The following is a 15,147-nucleotide window of genomic DNA, read 5'->3' as shown; positions in this document are numbered from 1 at the left end:
GTGGCTGTTAAACCCCTCCTGTGTTGGGTGAAGGAGGTAGGCTTTAATAGGCTGGTAATCCAGGACTGCCTCTCCCTTGCTAATGCATCAAACTTCATGTGGTTAAAATATGAAAAGGACACCTTCACAGCACTAGGACTTGAAGATCTGTTACTAATCATGACAAGGTGGGTTCTCAGGACAAAGTGATTATCATATATTTTTTATCAAATATGTGAGGATACCGGGAGCTCAGGAAACCCAAGGTCAGAGAACATATTTTAGTAAAGTCAGTGCAGGGCATTGGAACGCTATTTATACCTTATAACAAGTGCACATGATAGATTTGTAATTACAAGTTTTAGATTGAACTTATTTCATAACTTACTGGCTTTACCACCCTCCCCCTCTGGCTACACGGTTCACGACAACAGGTCTCCACAGGACACCTTACATTTTATCCTCCTTTGTCCATATTACTCACATCCTAGATGAGTGGCACATATTGCCTTACTGTTTTTACAACTTTCATCCGATGTTTTTACACTTTTTTGTGTTTCTAACTTTTAAAGATCTGCTTTAAAGATAAGAACCACTAGAGGTGTCTGATGGTCACAAGAGTATTTGCTAATTTTGCACTGTGTGAGGTTGCTATAAAAGACTTGAAAGGTGGGTCACTTTTTAGGATCAGGTGTAGTTTTTACATCTTAAATTAATGTTAATTTAGTGAAGAAAGGGCTGTTAGAAATACTATGAATTTAGGAGACCAATGGGGAGAACAACATATCATGGATTTCGTGCTGCCTCACCTGGTACACTTTGTTGTTTTACGGAAAATGTTTATATTTGAGGTATGTGTATTTTGTCTCTTTTATGGTCATATTTTTATATGCTGACTCAAGGTTATTAATATTATTATTGTAAATTTAAAAAAATATATGGACGGAGCTCAATCAGACCTCTATGAGAGAGGATCACTGAACATTTTAGAGCACTTAAGCAACACGATGCCAGGTATCCTATAGCATTGCATGAAACAGATTCTATGGTTCAGAATACGCATCTGAGTTTTAGGTTTCATGGCATTGACATTGTACAGAATGAAGCTAGAGGAGGCAACAGAGAACAGAAATTATGACAATGTGAAGCCCGGTGGATTATAGGTTTACTCACAGTGGGGAAAGGCTTAAATATGGACCATGAGATGCAGTATTTCCTTGGGACTTAGGGTCTGTTAAGGTGGCCGTATCATCCCACACTGTGGTCACATTTATCGTGTCTTATATTCTCACTTTTCACCTACTTTTTCATTTTCTTGGGTTACTGTATGATAAATATTTGGGTTTACTACAGGTCATTTAACTCGGTATTACTCGGAATCAGGAGTGCAGGTTTTGGAGGAATCATCTAACATATGATTAATGTATGATGTGATATTCTCTCTGTAGACTCTGGGTTTATAATACGTTATAAAATACATGGAGATCTACATTAGTATTTAGGGTTTGGATTAAACACAGATATATGTGCTTAAGATGTATATTCATATATTTGTGACTATGTGGACTGTGTAAATATCAGCAAGGGATATAGTTTTTCTTGTTCCAGTTGCCTATTTGCAGTATCTGCTATCTGCAGGTATTGTGTTTTTCCTTTTAAAAATTTGGAGTCTGATTAGGATGGTAAGTATTGTTTATATGTTTTAACGTTATCGAGAAATGATTGAGTTGTTTACCCGTATATAGGGATTACATAATGATGTCATAAGGGACAACAATACGATGTTGTCGGTAGTGGTTTTAAAACGGTGGCCACATTTAACACTTCATATATGGAGATCTATCAACATAGCATACTTGTATTTTCATGCTTGCATACCAGTCTGGCACCGAAGAAATGTTATGAAATGTTGAGTATAAATATTTGTGTCTCCTAGGATTCCTTTTCAGTGGGTCTGTGCCCTATCAGAAAACTGCTAGAGCTGTGGGAGATAAGTCTGCAAGGATGGGGTGAAGAAATGTGCAAGTCAATTGCAGGGAAGTCTTAGAAAGAGAAGGAAAGAAACAAAAGAAAGGCATTTCAGGAAGCTGGGAGGCGGGTCCATACTAGGAAAGGCTAATGGAGTTGGATAGTACTTTTGCCAACGTCTCTTTCTGGTTATACCTGTACGGGATGTTGCACCACCCATCAAGGGCCGGCGGTCTGGCTTGGCGGCGGCCCGTCCTTGACCTGCTCGAGGCCTTCTCCACTTGGGTAGGGACGGCGGGTGGAATAGGAGGCAGAAATAACTGTGGAGAAAAAAAAGATCAGCAATATTCGGTTACCTGTAAAGGTGAAAACAATAATTCGTTTTTTCTCCAGAAATTAATATTTTTTTCTTCAGAGAATTTTATGAGTTTTTCTTTGTATATATGCAATGCTTGCAGCGGTGCGTGAAAGCTCACCAGGCCCACTCATTCATCTTATCTGGGAAGGAAGAACTGCACTGGCATGAGATATACTCGCATCTGCGCTCTTAGGTTCTTTATTCAGCATTTCTGATACATATTTTGATGTTGGCCTGTGTTATGAATCTGTGCAGACGGTGAGTTTCTGTACCAGTCTATACAGCTGGAAATGTATAAACTTTATTTTCACTTATAACATGGATTGCCACATGTGCGCTAAAGCGTTCCTCTACAAAGTTAATTTTAAAAGTGAAAAGGGTTTAAGGAAGAGATTACATTTTGCACTATTTTAACAATGCAATGTAGATGTAGAAACAAACTCTTTGTTGCAGTTTTTATAGTAGCATTTTTTGTCATGGAAAGGTTTTATGGTAATTTTTAGGTCTCATCTGGCGTTGCAGTGCACACGCGTTGCTCACTATGCGAGGGCTTCTTGGAATCAATATACTTTTAGAAGTTAAGTTTCGGCTCCGCCCGTAATTTCCATTGGTGTGCGTCATTTTGAGTCATTGGTCATGCTAAACGGTGTCTTATGATTGTAACTGATGGTTTTTAGTCCCTCCTGGCTCTCACCCTGTCCTCTTTTGGCCCTCCCACCCGGACTGGATCTTTTACTGGCGACTTTACACGCTCTCCTTTAAAAGACAGTGAGAACTCTTCATTTAATTTTCAGCGCCGTCCACTTTGGCTGTGCTTGTTTGTTTACACCACCGCTTACAGCGCCATCCGCTTTGGCTGTGCTTGTTTGTTTACGGCGTTGCTTTCAGTGCAGGCCACGCTGACTTCAATGGACCCCACAGCCACAGTCTGCCTACCCCACCTCTGTGTGCATACAGTGCGCTTACCAGCAGTGCTGTGCGCTGCCTCGCACCGCTCACCCGACATCTCCTATCCAGTGCACCAGTATTGACACAGGCAACATCCCATATTTTTTTTATACAGTGCCCTTCCCAGCAGTGCTGTGAGGTGGCTCCTATCAGCATTATGAAATCACGGCTGCCATTTTGTAATGAGCCGACTGATCACAATTTAAACACACCTCACTAAATCTTTATATGTGAAAGAATACGTAGCTATCGAAGTTAAGTGGAAAAAATATAGTCATAAAAATGCTTGTTAGATATTTCACCCCTTAAACAGAGTACAAAAATGCAAATCAGTGTACTTTTATTTTTCCTTATTTTCCAATCGGAATAATTATCCAAAGCAAACCTTATCTGGTTGAAATAAAATAACCATAGTTGCAATTATGGTATAGAAATGAACATTGCCTGCAGGCATGCTTAAAAAACGTGCCCTCTCAAGATGGGGGCCCACGCTGACCGACCACAAAATGGAGGCTCAAGTCTGTGCTAGTTCAGCAGCAGGTGTGGGGTGTCTAAGACACCACAAGCTGGCGGCTCAGCACTAACAATAGCTGCAGAAAATTCAGCTCCACCCCGGCTGGATAACCTTACATTTGAAATAAAAAATAGTCTTCAGGTTTGGTAGATCTTTGAGGCCTAAACATAGGCAATGCCTTTCTAAGGCTGGTAGTTCATTGTGTACGCCCAGTTCCAAGGACAACTGTTCGAGCCATTAATATAGAATAAATATTTATCTAATATGATCGGGAGTTAAGCAGGCGTATTTGGGAAGGCAGCTCCGCCATGACCTGCATTTCAAATGCTGCCTAGAACTGCCACCTGGGTAGGACACCATTGTTACCACACTATTTTTTCCTGTGTCTTCAGTCTCCCATAACAAGCATTTGCAATGCAATAGGTCTTGCATATACGCGAGTTTAAGCTATTGGCATTGTAAATGACAATGCCTTTTATTTATGTTTTCAAAACGAAAACAAAAATAAAAGTCATTTTCACTTATAATATCAGTAGCTCAAACCAGCGTAAATGCGAGACCTATTGCATTGCAAATGCTTGTTAAATAATGAGAAAAGAATTGCGACTTTTTTTGTACGCCAATTGTGTTACTTCTTGTCATGTACAGTCCATTCAGTTGCCCTCTGCGCCGCATGAACACAGACTTTAATGTTAAACTGAAGCCATTGGGAGTTCAGGTTTGACAGCCGTTTCTCTGACATATTCAAGCAGTCGGGTATTTGCAAAAAGGCAGATTTCGTATGATTTTAAGGCACGTCTATTTTTCATGATTTGTAATTATACCTTCAGCACAACCTGTAATTTGAGGACAGATACGTTTCATTTAATGCAGTGTTGGCAGGTCTAGGGAAATAACAATGACATTGTACAGACGCTTTTTTAATGTCATGAGTAGCCCATGATGGGGGCACAAGTTATTGTTAGTACACTAAACTATAACTGGTAATGCCTCTTTTTACATGATCACCCGAATTTTTGGACTGATGATGCTGGTTTTTCTACTATGAAGGTGAACTGAGCTCTACTAACCAGATCTCAGTGCCAGTGGTCCAACCCTTAAAAGGTATATGTCTGATTGGATCACCCACAGTTGGCATAAGTTAACTAATTTAGACGTTTGTAGCATATGGTGGCAGGGCTGCCCAGGGCTTGTACTTTAAAGTATCTCATGTGGACTGGACATGTGCTACTACGGGTGAGATAAAGCAAAGTATGACTCCCAACCTGCTACTGCTGGCTGTCAGAGTAGTTTTAAGGTGCTAACTCTACTTTGCCTTTTAAAGTAATGGCAAAGCCCCAACCTTCCTTTTTAAGATGCATAAGTCACCCTTAAGGCAGGCCTACTGAGCCCTATAGGCAGTGTGCATTGTGGTAAAACGTTACATGACCAGACTAAACACCTGCACTGTCATTTGTACTGTGGAAAGGCTAGTAGCCCCATTGGAGAATACAGAGTTGCATGCTCACAACTCAGCAGTGCTAACATCTGAATCGGGCTACTAAAACAGATAGTTTAAAGAATCGTTGCATTAAACCCGACTTGATGGTAATGTCCACTGTAATATAACATACCCAAATGGCAACTTTAGTAAGTAGCCACTTTATTGCCCAAAGTTTTCCAGTGAGCGATTACGGTTGCTGGCCACAAGACAGCCGTTTGCCATCCTTGGGGAAATGAAAACTCCTCTCTGGAAGGAACAAAAAGGGCCTGACGTTGGAAGAAGTGTGAACTCCCCCTTACAGAAAGGTCAAACAACCTACCCCCCTGCATCAGACAAACATCCAACCATTCCTCCTTCAGGAAAAAACTAAAAACTTGCTTGTTCCTGGAAGAATAAATAACTAATCATCAGTCGACGACTCCACCCTCTGGTAACACCTGCCATACCTCATTGCGAGCAAAAGCGCGGAGATACCCCGTATGGGGTTGATTCTTGCGCTATACAAGAAATTAAAATAAAAAATAAAAATAAAACAGGGTGTGTGCTTAAAAGGCAGGTTTTAAAGGGGAAGCCGCCTTTGAAGTGCGAATGGTAGACACACACAAAAAGGATTGCTCTTTTATTCTTGCAGATAGGTTGGCATCGGGGATGGAGTGGGGTACACAGTTAGGTGGGTTTTTTGGTGGGTTTGTAGCCCCCATGTAGCCACCCTTCTGGGGTGGCCTAGGGAGCTTCACATACCACGAGAAGGGTGCTGCCATCTAAGGAGCATGCAGAATAGCGCATTCTGGACTAGCTAGATGCCACACTTCACAGGAAGCCATCACTAGACAGCAGGGGACCTGGTAGCCCATTGGGTAGTAGTCACTACAGCCCCAGAGGGCATATTTTGGGCATAAAAGTGGCACCTAGACCCAAGATCACATTTGTATTGAAATGTGGACTGAAGAAGGTCTGATCTACTGTTCCATGGACCCAGCAAAGAGGAGCTGCAACTAAGAGTGAGCTGCACCTGTTGCTCCTTGGTTCCAGCGAAGAGAGGAGTGTTACTGTTGTGCCCAGCTCGAAGAAAAGTTGTCCTAAAGCTTCAGACAGAAAAAGTGACTCCAAGAGTCGGGAAGAAATGCTAACACAGGAATTGATCATGTTTGTGTTTCATCTAATATTATCTCACTGTGTAAGGCTCCTAAGGTCGTTGATACCATGCTAAGCGATCACAATTGTATCACCATTGAAGCTAATATTTGGAAAGATAGCCCCCCATTAATTGTACGCTCTGTAATGAATATTGAACCTCATAGACCCAATGGTGTAAGAATAAGATGGAAGGGTGAAAAGGCTGATGGGGCACTAAAATCTATTGTCAAAGGGTGTCGTGGAGAAATTAATAACATTTTGGTGTGTGATCATGAAGCCGATAATATTGTAAGGGATTTTCTAACTATTAACACGTTTATTGATACTTTGTTTACTAAAACTGTCCCGGGAAAATCAGGTTACAATAAAGGGTGGTTTGATCACACATGTACCGCACTGTTAACAGCCTTGAAGTTGGCCTTGGCAGCCAAACCACGAGACAAGAAGGCGGTCTCCCAACTTAGACATGATTATAAGCTAGCTGTTAAACGAAGGAAGACAGAGCTACAGCAAGAGGCCTGGGAAAAATTAGCACAGGCTGCGGAAACCTATAACTGTACGTTATTTTGGGCAACAGTTCATTCCCCCTTCCTGAAAGACGATATGGTCCCACAACACACATCCAATGTTAATAAGGCAACCTGGGTTACCCACTTCTCTAATATTTTTAACAGTGACAATCCGCGGGGTGATGACCATAGATCTTGGCCCATTGTTCCACTGGACATCACCATCGATGAAGTCTTACAGGGAATTCGAGTACGTAAAGGGGGCAAGGCCCAGGGCTCTGACGGGGTTCCCATTGATGTGTATAAAACTATCCCCGAGATGTGGGGGCCTGTGTTAGTCAAAGTATTTAATGCAGCAGTCTGCAATAGAGTACCTTCGACTTGGGAGGAATCTATTATTATTACGATCTACAAGAAAGGGGATAGAGGGGACGTTAACAACTATCGCCCCATATCCCTTTTAGATTCCTCAGTCAAAATTATGAGCAGGGTCTTACTGGTGAGGCAGGAAGAATGGGCAGAAGACAACGGTATCATGCCCAGCACCCAGTATGGATTTAATAAAGGACGTGGTACTTTGGAACAATGCTTGAATCTGAAACTACTCATTGGGAAGTATACACAGGCTAAAAAGGGCTCTCTCCATCTCTGCTTTGCAGACTTAAGTAGTGCCTTCGCCTTGGTAGACCATTCGATTCTTTGGATGAAGTTGTTAGAAATGGCGGCACTGGAGGGCATTGTCTTTTTTCTAGCGCAACTTTATGAGAACCTCCGTACCAGTGTCCAGTATGGAACAAATGGGGAGTGTACCCAAAAGATTAAGGTTGGCCATGGGATAAGACAAGGCTGTGTATTGCGCCCCTTTTCTTTTCACTCTTTTTATTAATGAGGTAGATGCGGTTTTAAAAACAATTAGTGCTGATGCCCCAAAGGTTAATGGTCTAGACGTACTGTTATTGTTATACGCGGACAATGCCGTGTTATTGTCTAGACCCCAATAGGGCTTCAACGTTTGATGGACAGGTTCTCTATTTTTATCAAGGATAGAAAACTACTAATTAATAAAACCAAAACTTACACTATGTCTTGTGGGGAAGGACGCAGGAGATCCCATACCTATTTCATTGACGGGCACAAGGTTCACCAAGTAGATAAATTCTGTTACCTTGGAATTATATTTTCAAGGGACAGTACTTGGGTGCATGAAATCACCAATCTGCGGACCAAGATGGCTAAAAGTGCCCATGGGGTTTTCAAATTTGCAACTAAAATTGGGGATAGACGTATTAGGGACATGCTACAGATTTACCAATCGCGCTGCGTGTCTATTGCCCTTTATGGAGCTGGGGCTTGGGGACACGTCGCCAATAGTAGCTTGCAAGTTGAGGAAAATCTTTTCCTCAAAAAACTTTTATGTCTACCCAAATCTGCCCCAATTGATTTAATTCACAAAGAGCTAGGGATCAACTATCTGTCTGATTAGATATCTTTAAGGCCGATGATGTTATGGCGTTCGATCTGGCAGAAGGATGAGACTTCCTTGAACCGAGCAGTTATTAACGATTGTCTCTCTGTTGAAAACCATCTAAAGATCCTGTGGCTAAAATTTATTATCTGTAGTTTCCAAGAAATTTTTGGTATTAACATTGTTGCTAATCGATATGCTGCTACTGAACTGTCAAAACAGAAAATGAAGAGTACTTTCATGAATTATATGATAGAGGGGCGTAAGAGAAGGACTGACCAACTACCCACTTGTTTGTTTTATAATAAACTTATAGGTAAAGAAGGGATCCAATTATATTTAAGGCAAGTGACCAGAGCCTCTCATCGGTTTATTTTAACCAGGCTGAGGCTCTGGATTGTACACCATTTGGTGGCTTTTCCCTTTCTGTATAAACATCCAGTTGGTCCTTGTCCGTGAGATGGTACCTCAGCACAAAGCACTCTGCACTTTCTTCTGATTTGCAATCTGTATATAAATTTGCGCATAGTTTACCTGAAACCAATTTTTGTAAAATATGGAACCCGTACCGTGAACGATTCTATGATATTGCTTTTTAATATGCACCATCCAGATGTTTGTTTTTTCACTGCCACCTACCTCTACAAATCAATCAATGTAAGGAAAAGCATGATGTTTTAACTTCCTTTTGCCTATCCGTATTAATTATCACTGCATTTTTAATTGTAAATATTCATGTTACTTTTATGTGCTTTTATGGTCATTGTTGATATGCACCGAATAAAGCTTTATGAAATGAAATGAATGACTCCAAGAGTCAGTTGGTTGACTTCCTGTCACACCTACAGGGCCAGGAAAGGCCTTGGTGAGTTGGTAGCCAAGAACTCCTGACTGCCAATGACCACCAACATGCAGTTTGGGAGACTGAGATCAGACCACCAAAAGATGCACCAAAGTCTGCTGAACCAGGGAGAGTCATCTGAGTGTGCTTTGGTTGCTCTAAGCAGAAGTTACCATCAGTTAAAGAAAACCGCTGGTTTTGCTGTAACCTTGGACCAGTAGAGCTGTGGCAAATAGATTTGGGCTGGATTTCAACCGTACTTAGAGGGCTATCGTCTGTAGTGAGGTATAGTGTGCACAGAGTCCAGTGGAACCACAAAGGTAAGCAGAGGTAAAGTTAGATAGCACCTCACTCTCTATTTGTGGTAGTGTGGTTGAGCAGTAAGGCAGTATCAGAGGACAGTGTTAAGCATTTGTTGTACCCACTCAATCAGCAAATGATTTCACACACTCAAAGACTGAACTTCAGACCAATTGGTTTTGTATGAAAATATTATTTTACTTATTTTATTTCCTAGAATCAAGCAAGCCTGGCACATGTAAGTTGATAAATACTTTGCAGTAAATATACAGTTTGGAATGCAGTTGTAAATGTACTTTGAAATGGTTACAGATTGAAATACTGGTAATGCAATTCAATACTGTGGAATGCTCTACGTATACTTTGAATCAATTATGCTGTAAAAATTACAAGTGAGTTACTTTTCCATTACTTTTTAGATTACTTTTTCTACTCAGTGTGATATGCCTAGATATCACACTGGGACATTTCCTAGAGAAAAGGTAAGTAAAGTCAGTTTTGCACAATTGTTATTTTTCAGGTTTCCATACAAATCAACTCCACACTTAGAACATTTTTCAGAGAAAAAATAATCAATAGGTTCCTATGGAGAGAAATTAAGTCAAAGGTCCCAGGAAATTGGTCATTGGAGTTGAGCTTCTAGGGTTAGAACAATGGTTCCCCCAGGATCAAGGATGCACTCTTGTTACACACTCAGCGGCACTAGGGTGGCCAGGTGCAGAGTGCTGAGGCCCAATGTTATCCAATGGGGTATAGGGGGCCTCCGGGTAGTGGCTGCTGGTAAGCAGGCCACTTGGTTGTGGGAGCAGAGCTTCAGGACTTTAGCTCTGGGCAAATGGGAAACAAACAAGCACCAAAGGTGCACCCTCAGCGACACTAGGGCAGCCGGGTGTAGAGTGCTGTTTCGACGTCTGGCGCCCTGTTGGTTTAAATGGAGAACCTCCGGTTTGCAAAGGCACTGCAGGCTCAGGGACGAAGGTCTTCTGGCTGTGACCATCACTTTGAGAGGTAGGTTGGGAAGTTAGGGGTTGGTTAGTGTGACGAGGAGGACCCGGACTCGGGCCCTCCAGGCTTACCTTTACCTGTGTCCCCTCTTTTTGCACAGCACACCGACACATGGAAGACGGCGGAAGACGGGTTCAACACCGCACAGGACACTGGAGACCCGTGTTACTTTAATTGGGCGGAGCTGGACCCTGAACCCGCCCACCAGCCGGAGGTAAAACAACGGCCAAATCACACTCAGGTGTGTGATACACCCGGAGGGAGAGAAGGAGAGTGGCGGCATGAGGAAGGATCGGAGTGGCGTACGGAGGAAGGAGAACTGAGGAAGAAGATTGCGAGCGAGGAAGAGGCAGGAGACAAGCGGCGGAGGACGGGAGAGGAGAAGAGCGAAGAACATCGGAAGGAGGAGGCAGGAGAGGTACAGGGGAGGACGGAGGAACAGCGGAGGACGGAGGAAGTAGAAGAGGGAGACAGCGACACCCATACCAGCGGAGCGGAAGGGAGAAGGAACCGAGACGACTGCGACAAGCCGGGTAGGCCAACGCGTAGGTGCATCGCCCAGCCACACTTCACACGAAGTGTGGCTAGAGCAGGTACGGTCACGGTTCACACGTTGGGCGGGACGTAAGTGGGGCAAGCCACCGTGAGACGGAACACTCGACCCTCTGTGCACCAAATCCCCCCCGCTCACCATATCGGCACTAAAAGTATTGAGAGCACGTGTGTTCTCTCACTCCCCTACCCTAAACAGCCATCAAAACCTTTGCCTAATATTGATCTCTTTCGTTCTGGGGCGGCGTGCCAGACGAGAGACGAGACGGCAGAAGCAAGGCCTACGACTCCCAGGAGGCACCGGGAAACACGGAGGAGTGGAACAGCGAAACAACTGGCAGAGGACGCCGAAAACCCCTTCCCCTTTTACAGAGTGCCTGTACAGAAGAGACGTCTATACAAAACAATAAAACCCTCGTTACCCAAGTCCCCTTTGTCCGTGAGTTTATTCGATACCCCGCACGAAGGCTCACAGTTAGGCACCGTTGGGTTGGGCACACAAGGCCATGGGGCATCGGGTGCAGGGGTGCCTTATAGGGTCGGATCTTCTTACCAGCTCCTGATGGCGGTTGGGGGGAACTTCTGGATTTAGGCTGCAGGCGTCGGCTGGAGGCAGGTCAGGGGTCGCCGGATCTCGGGTCAGGATCGCCTGGGTGACCTCCTCATGGTGGCTGCCCACTCGAGCTCAGGCCGTGGTCGGCGAGTGCAGAGTGGGGCGGATCAGTGGGGTCCGGCCGGAGCCAGAGGTTGCAGATGGTAATGCAATGCAATACTGTGGAATGCTCTACGTATACTTTGAATCAATTTTGCTGTAAAATTTACAAGTGAGTTACTTTTACATTACTTTTTAGATTACTTTTTCTACTCAGTGTGATATGCCTAGATATCACACTGGGACATTTCCTAGAGAAAAGGTAAGTAAAGTCAGTTTTGCACAATTGTTATTTTTCAGGTTTCCATACAAATCAACTCCACACTTAGAACATTTTTCAGAGAAAAAATAGTCAATAGGTTCCTATGGAGAGAAATTAAGTCAAAGGTCCCAGGAAATTGGTCATTGGAGTTGAGCTTCTAGGGTTAGAACAATGGTTCCCCCAGGATCAAGGGTGCACTCTTGTTACACACTCAGCGGCACTAGGGTGGCCAGGTGCAGAGTGCTGAGGCCCAATGTTATCCAATGGGGTATAGGGGCCTCCAGGTAGTGGCTGCAGGCAAGCAGGCCACTTGGTTGTGGGAGCAGAGCTTTAGGACTTTAGCTCTGGGCAAATGGGAAACAAACAAGCACCAAAGGTGCACCCTCAGCGACACTAGGGCAGCCGGGTGTAGAGTGCTGTTTCGACGTTGGGCGCCCTGTTGGTTTAAATGGAGAACCTCCGGTTTGCAAAGGCACTGCAGGCTCAGGGACGAAGGTCTTCTGGCTGTGACCATCACTTTGAGAGGTAGGTTGGGAAGTTAGGGGTTGGTTAGGCACCGTTGAGTTGGGCACACAAGGCCAAGGGGCATCGGGTGCAGGGGTGCCTTTTAGGGTCGGATCTTCTTACCAGCTCCTGGTGGGGGTTGGGGGGAACTTCTCATCTTAGCTTCCGGAGCACCTTCCATAACCTCTATAAGCAAACCATGAGAGAAAACAGTTGTCTCTCAAAAACGGTTCATCAATCCCCAGTAGGGTCAGCATTTTTCCCAGAGTAAAATCACCTGAGAACCCACCAGAATTCCTAAAATGAGTATAACTCCACCAACAAATGATTTATATAGTGACTAAGATATATTACCACCTTTCATATACGCTCTTTTTGTGACCCTCAAAACCCGGCATTCACTACAATGTATTTAAATGGGGACCATGTCCCAGACTCCTGTAATAGCTGCCACAACATGTTGTGGCCAACCAATTAAGGGGGTCCACGCGCCCTGGGAGGGGCCAGGGTGTGCTCATCCTTCATTTTCAGGATGCAGGGACCATTAGCATGAGTTCTTTGGCTTACAAAACCTAGTGTTCATATTGAGGCCAGCCATTTAGGATTAACTTGTCCCCTTTAATTTGGCCACTTAGAGAATATCTGGGCACCAATGGCACAGATATGGCAAACTTTTTCAACCCTTCATGCCCAAACGGAGCTCCTGTTTAAATGCAAATTTCTATTTCTCGAAAATAGCTAAGGGATTCAAACAAAATCACACTAGGCATGCTTTCTGAATAAAGTGCAAACTTTTTGCCAAATGCGGTGTAATTCCATTCAGCCATTTTTCTGTATTGAAGAGCCAAGTTTCACATGGGAAGTACCATGAGAAATCAACATTTTGGACCCCCCTCCTTTCTACTTATCAGATTAGCACGAAACTTTCTGTGAAGGGGCCGAGGTAGATTAACTCTTTAACTGCCCCAAAGTTATTACTGTAACAAAAACGATCACCCTATGGAAACTCTGACCTAACAAGAATATAAAGAGGATACACATATATATATATGCACACAAATAAATACTTGCGGGTAATGAAGTCACTGCTGTACGATCGCAGTTCCGACTTTCCTGAGCTGAGGGTCACAAATAGATTTTTGAGGAGTCATCTCACCCTTAATTCATCAGGCATGCTTCATCATTTGGCAACCTCTCACACTAGAATAGCAACAGTGCCTTGTCATGTAGTTCTTACAAATCTATATAGGATCTGCGCATTTAGACAACATAAACTAAGGGATTGGTGTTCAGACTGACTCTAGACAAACCCAAAGGATATGTTAGCCCATAGACCAGCTAGCTCACAGTGCCACTATAAGCACCACAACCTTACCACGGAATGGACAGCTTCTGGCAACTATCAAACATGACAACCCTGTCCCTTCAGGGATCCTGGAAACAGTACAGTACTTTTCCCTCAGTCCCTCGCAGAATAAACGGTGGGGACGTTTTAAATAAGTATTTATTGAACCAGCGTCATTCAAGTATAAAATACGTGTGCTGCTACAACCATTAGACAGAAGGAGATATAAACGATTACAAGTACCAACAGAGTAAATAAAAGGTAGAGTTCTACCATGGTGATGAAACAGTGAATATATATGCAGGCATCTAGATAGAAGGTAATAGTCACGCATACTCCTAAGATGCTAACCCTAGCATGCATGTAGGTAGAAAGCCAAGAATCCCCTTAGGAGAGAGCCAACCCCATTGCCCGATGGGAGCGAATGAAGGACCACGTCTTAGTCTCGAGTTAGACACCCTGCAAGGCATGTCAGACCACTACGTGCTGGAGCATCTGTCAGCATGGAAGTTTCTCCTCTGATTTGCCCAGCAAAGATGTGGTACTTAAATGCCCGAAAGGTACCCTCAGGTGTTCTATCTACATGTGTAATGGTACTGTGGGCATGTTGGCCAAAGGTGACGATAGTGGTGACTTTTGTACAGAGTTATCATGCAGAAGATGATAATCCTGCTGTGATACTAAGAATCCTCATGCAAAATTGTGAGAAGTTGGCCTGGCATATGCTGTCCACTGTTATAGTGGGCACCTTGCACCAGTCCAAACGACCCTTATTGATGGTAGGTTTAAGACAACCTTTGTAGAAAGCAATCCTAGTGGTAGCTAGGGAGAGCAGCCTTCAGGCTAAGCCAAATGAAAGGAGAACCACACCAGGTATATATATAAAATATATGTATTTATTTTAAACACATCCCTCTAGTCTCTTTATGAGGCTAGAGGCAAAAGTACATTCAGTAAACTTAATTAGCACACAGTAAATTACCACAATATACGTTGAGCCCTAGGGGCGTACCGAACCATATATTAAGAAAGTGGCATAAGAACCACAACTGACATAGAGATCAGACTTAGAGCCTGTAGAAACGCTGGGGCCACCAGGAACCACCCAAGGTAGTGAGACAGGGGAACCACAGGGGACGCGTGCAGTGTCTGAACACAGCTGCGAATCACCATTAACTTCTACGGGGAAAGTCACGGTTAGAATTTTAGAGATAAAGGACACTTAGAAGAGGACTTGGAGCAAACCCCTTTAGAACTAGGAGGTTCTAGAGTCAACACCCACGGGAGCACCAGAGTATTCGAGATACCTCACCCAGGAAAGCCGG

At 43.6% G+C, this 15,147-nt stretch overlaps 1 protein-coding gene across 2 annotated transcripts in view; it reads right to left on the bottom strand.

Moving 5' to 3' along the window:
* The window catches only part of CLN3 (CLN3 lysosomal/endosomal transmembrane protein, battenin), a 936,006-nt gene that overhangs the window by 409,154 nt on the left and 511,705 nt on the right, over nt 1-15,147 (bottom strand). For both annotated transcript variants that reach the window (XM_086932190.1, XM_086932191.1), the window contains one exon: nt 2,143-2,267. In XM_086932190.1, the coding sequence (XP_086788316.1) occupies nt 2,143-2,267 (125 nt within the window). The remainder of the gene's footprint in view (nt 1-2,142; nt 2,268-15,147) is intronic.

The sequence above is a fragment of the Lissotriton vulgaris genome, chromosome 7 (assembly GCF_964263255.1).
Source record: "Lissotriton vulgaris chromosome 7, aLisVul1.2, whole genome shotgun sequence".
In the NCBI taxonomy this organism is placed as follows: Eukaryota; Metazoa; Chordata; class Amphibia; order Caudata; family Salamandridae; genus Lissotriton; species Lissotriton vulgaris.
This window is presented reverse-complemented; position numbering and strand designations above follow the sequence as displayed.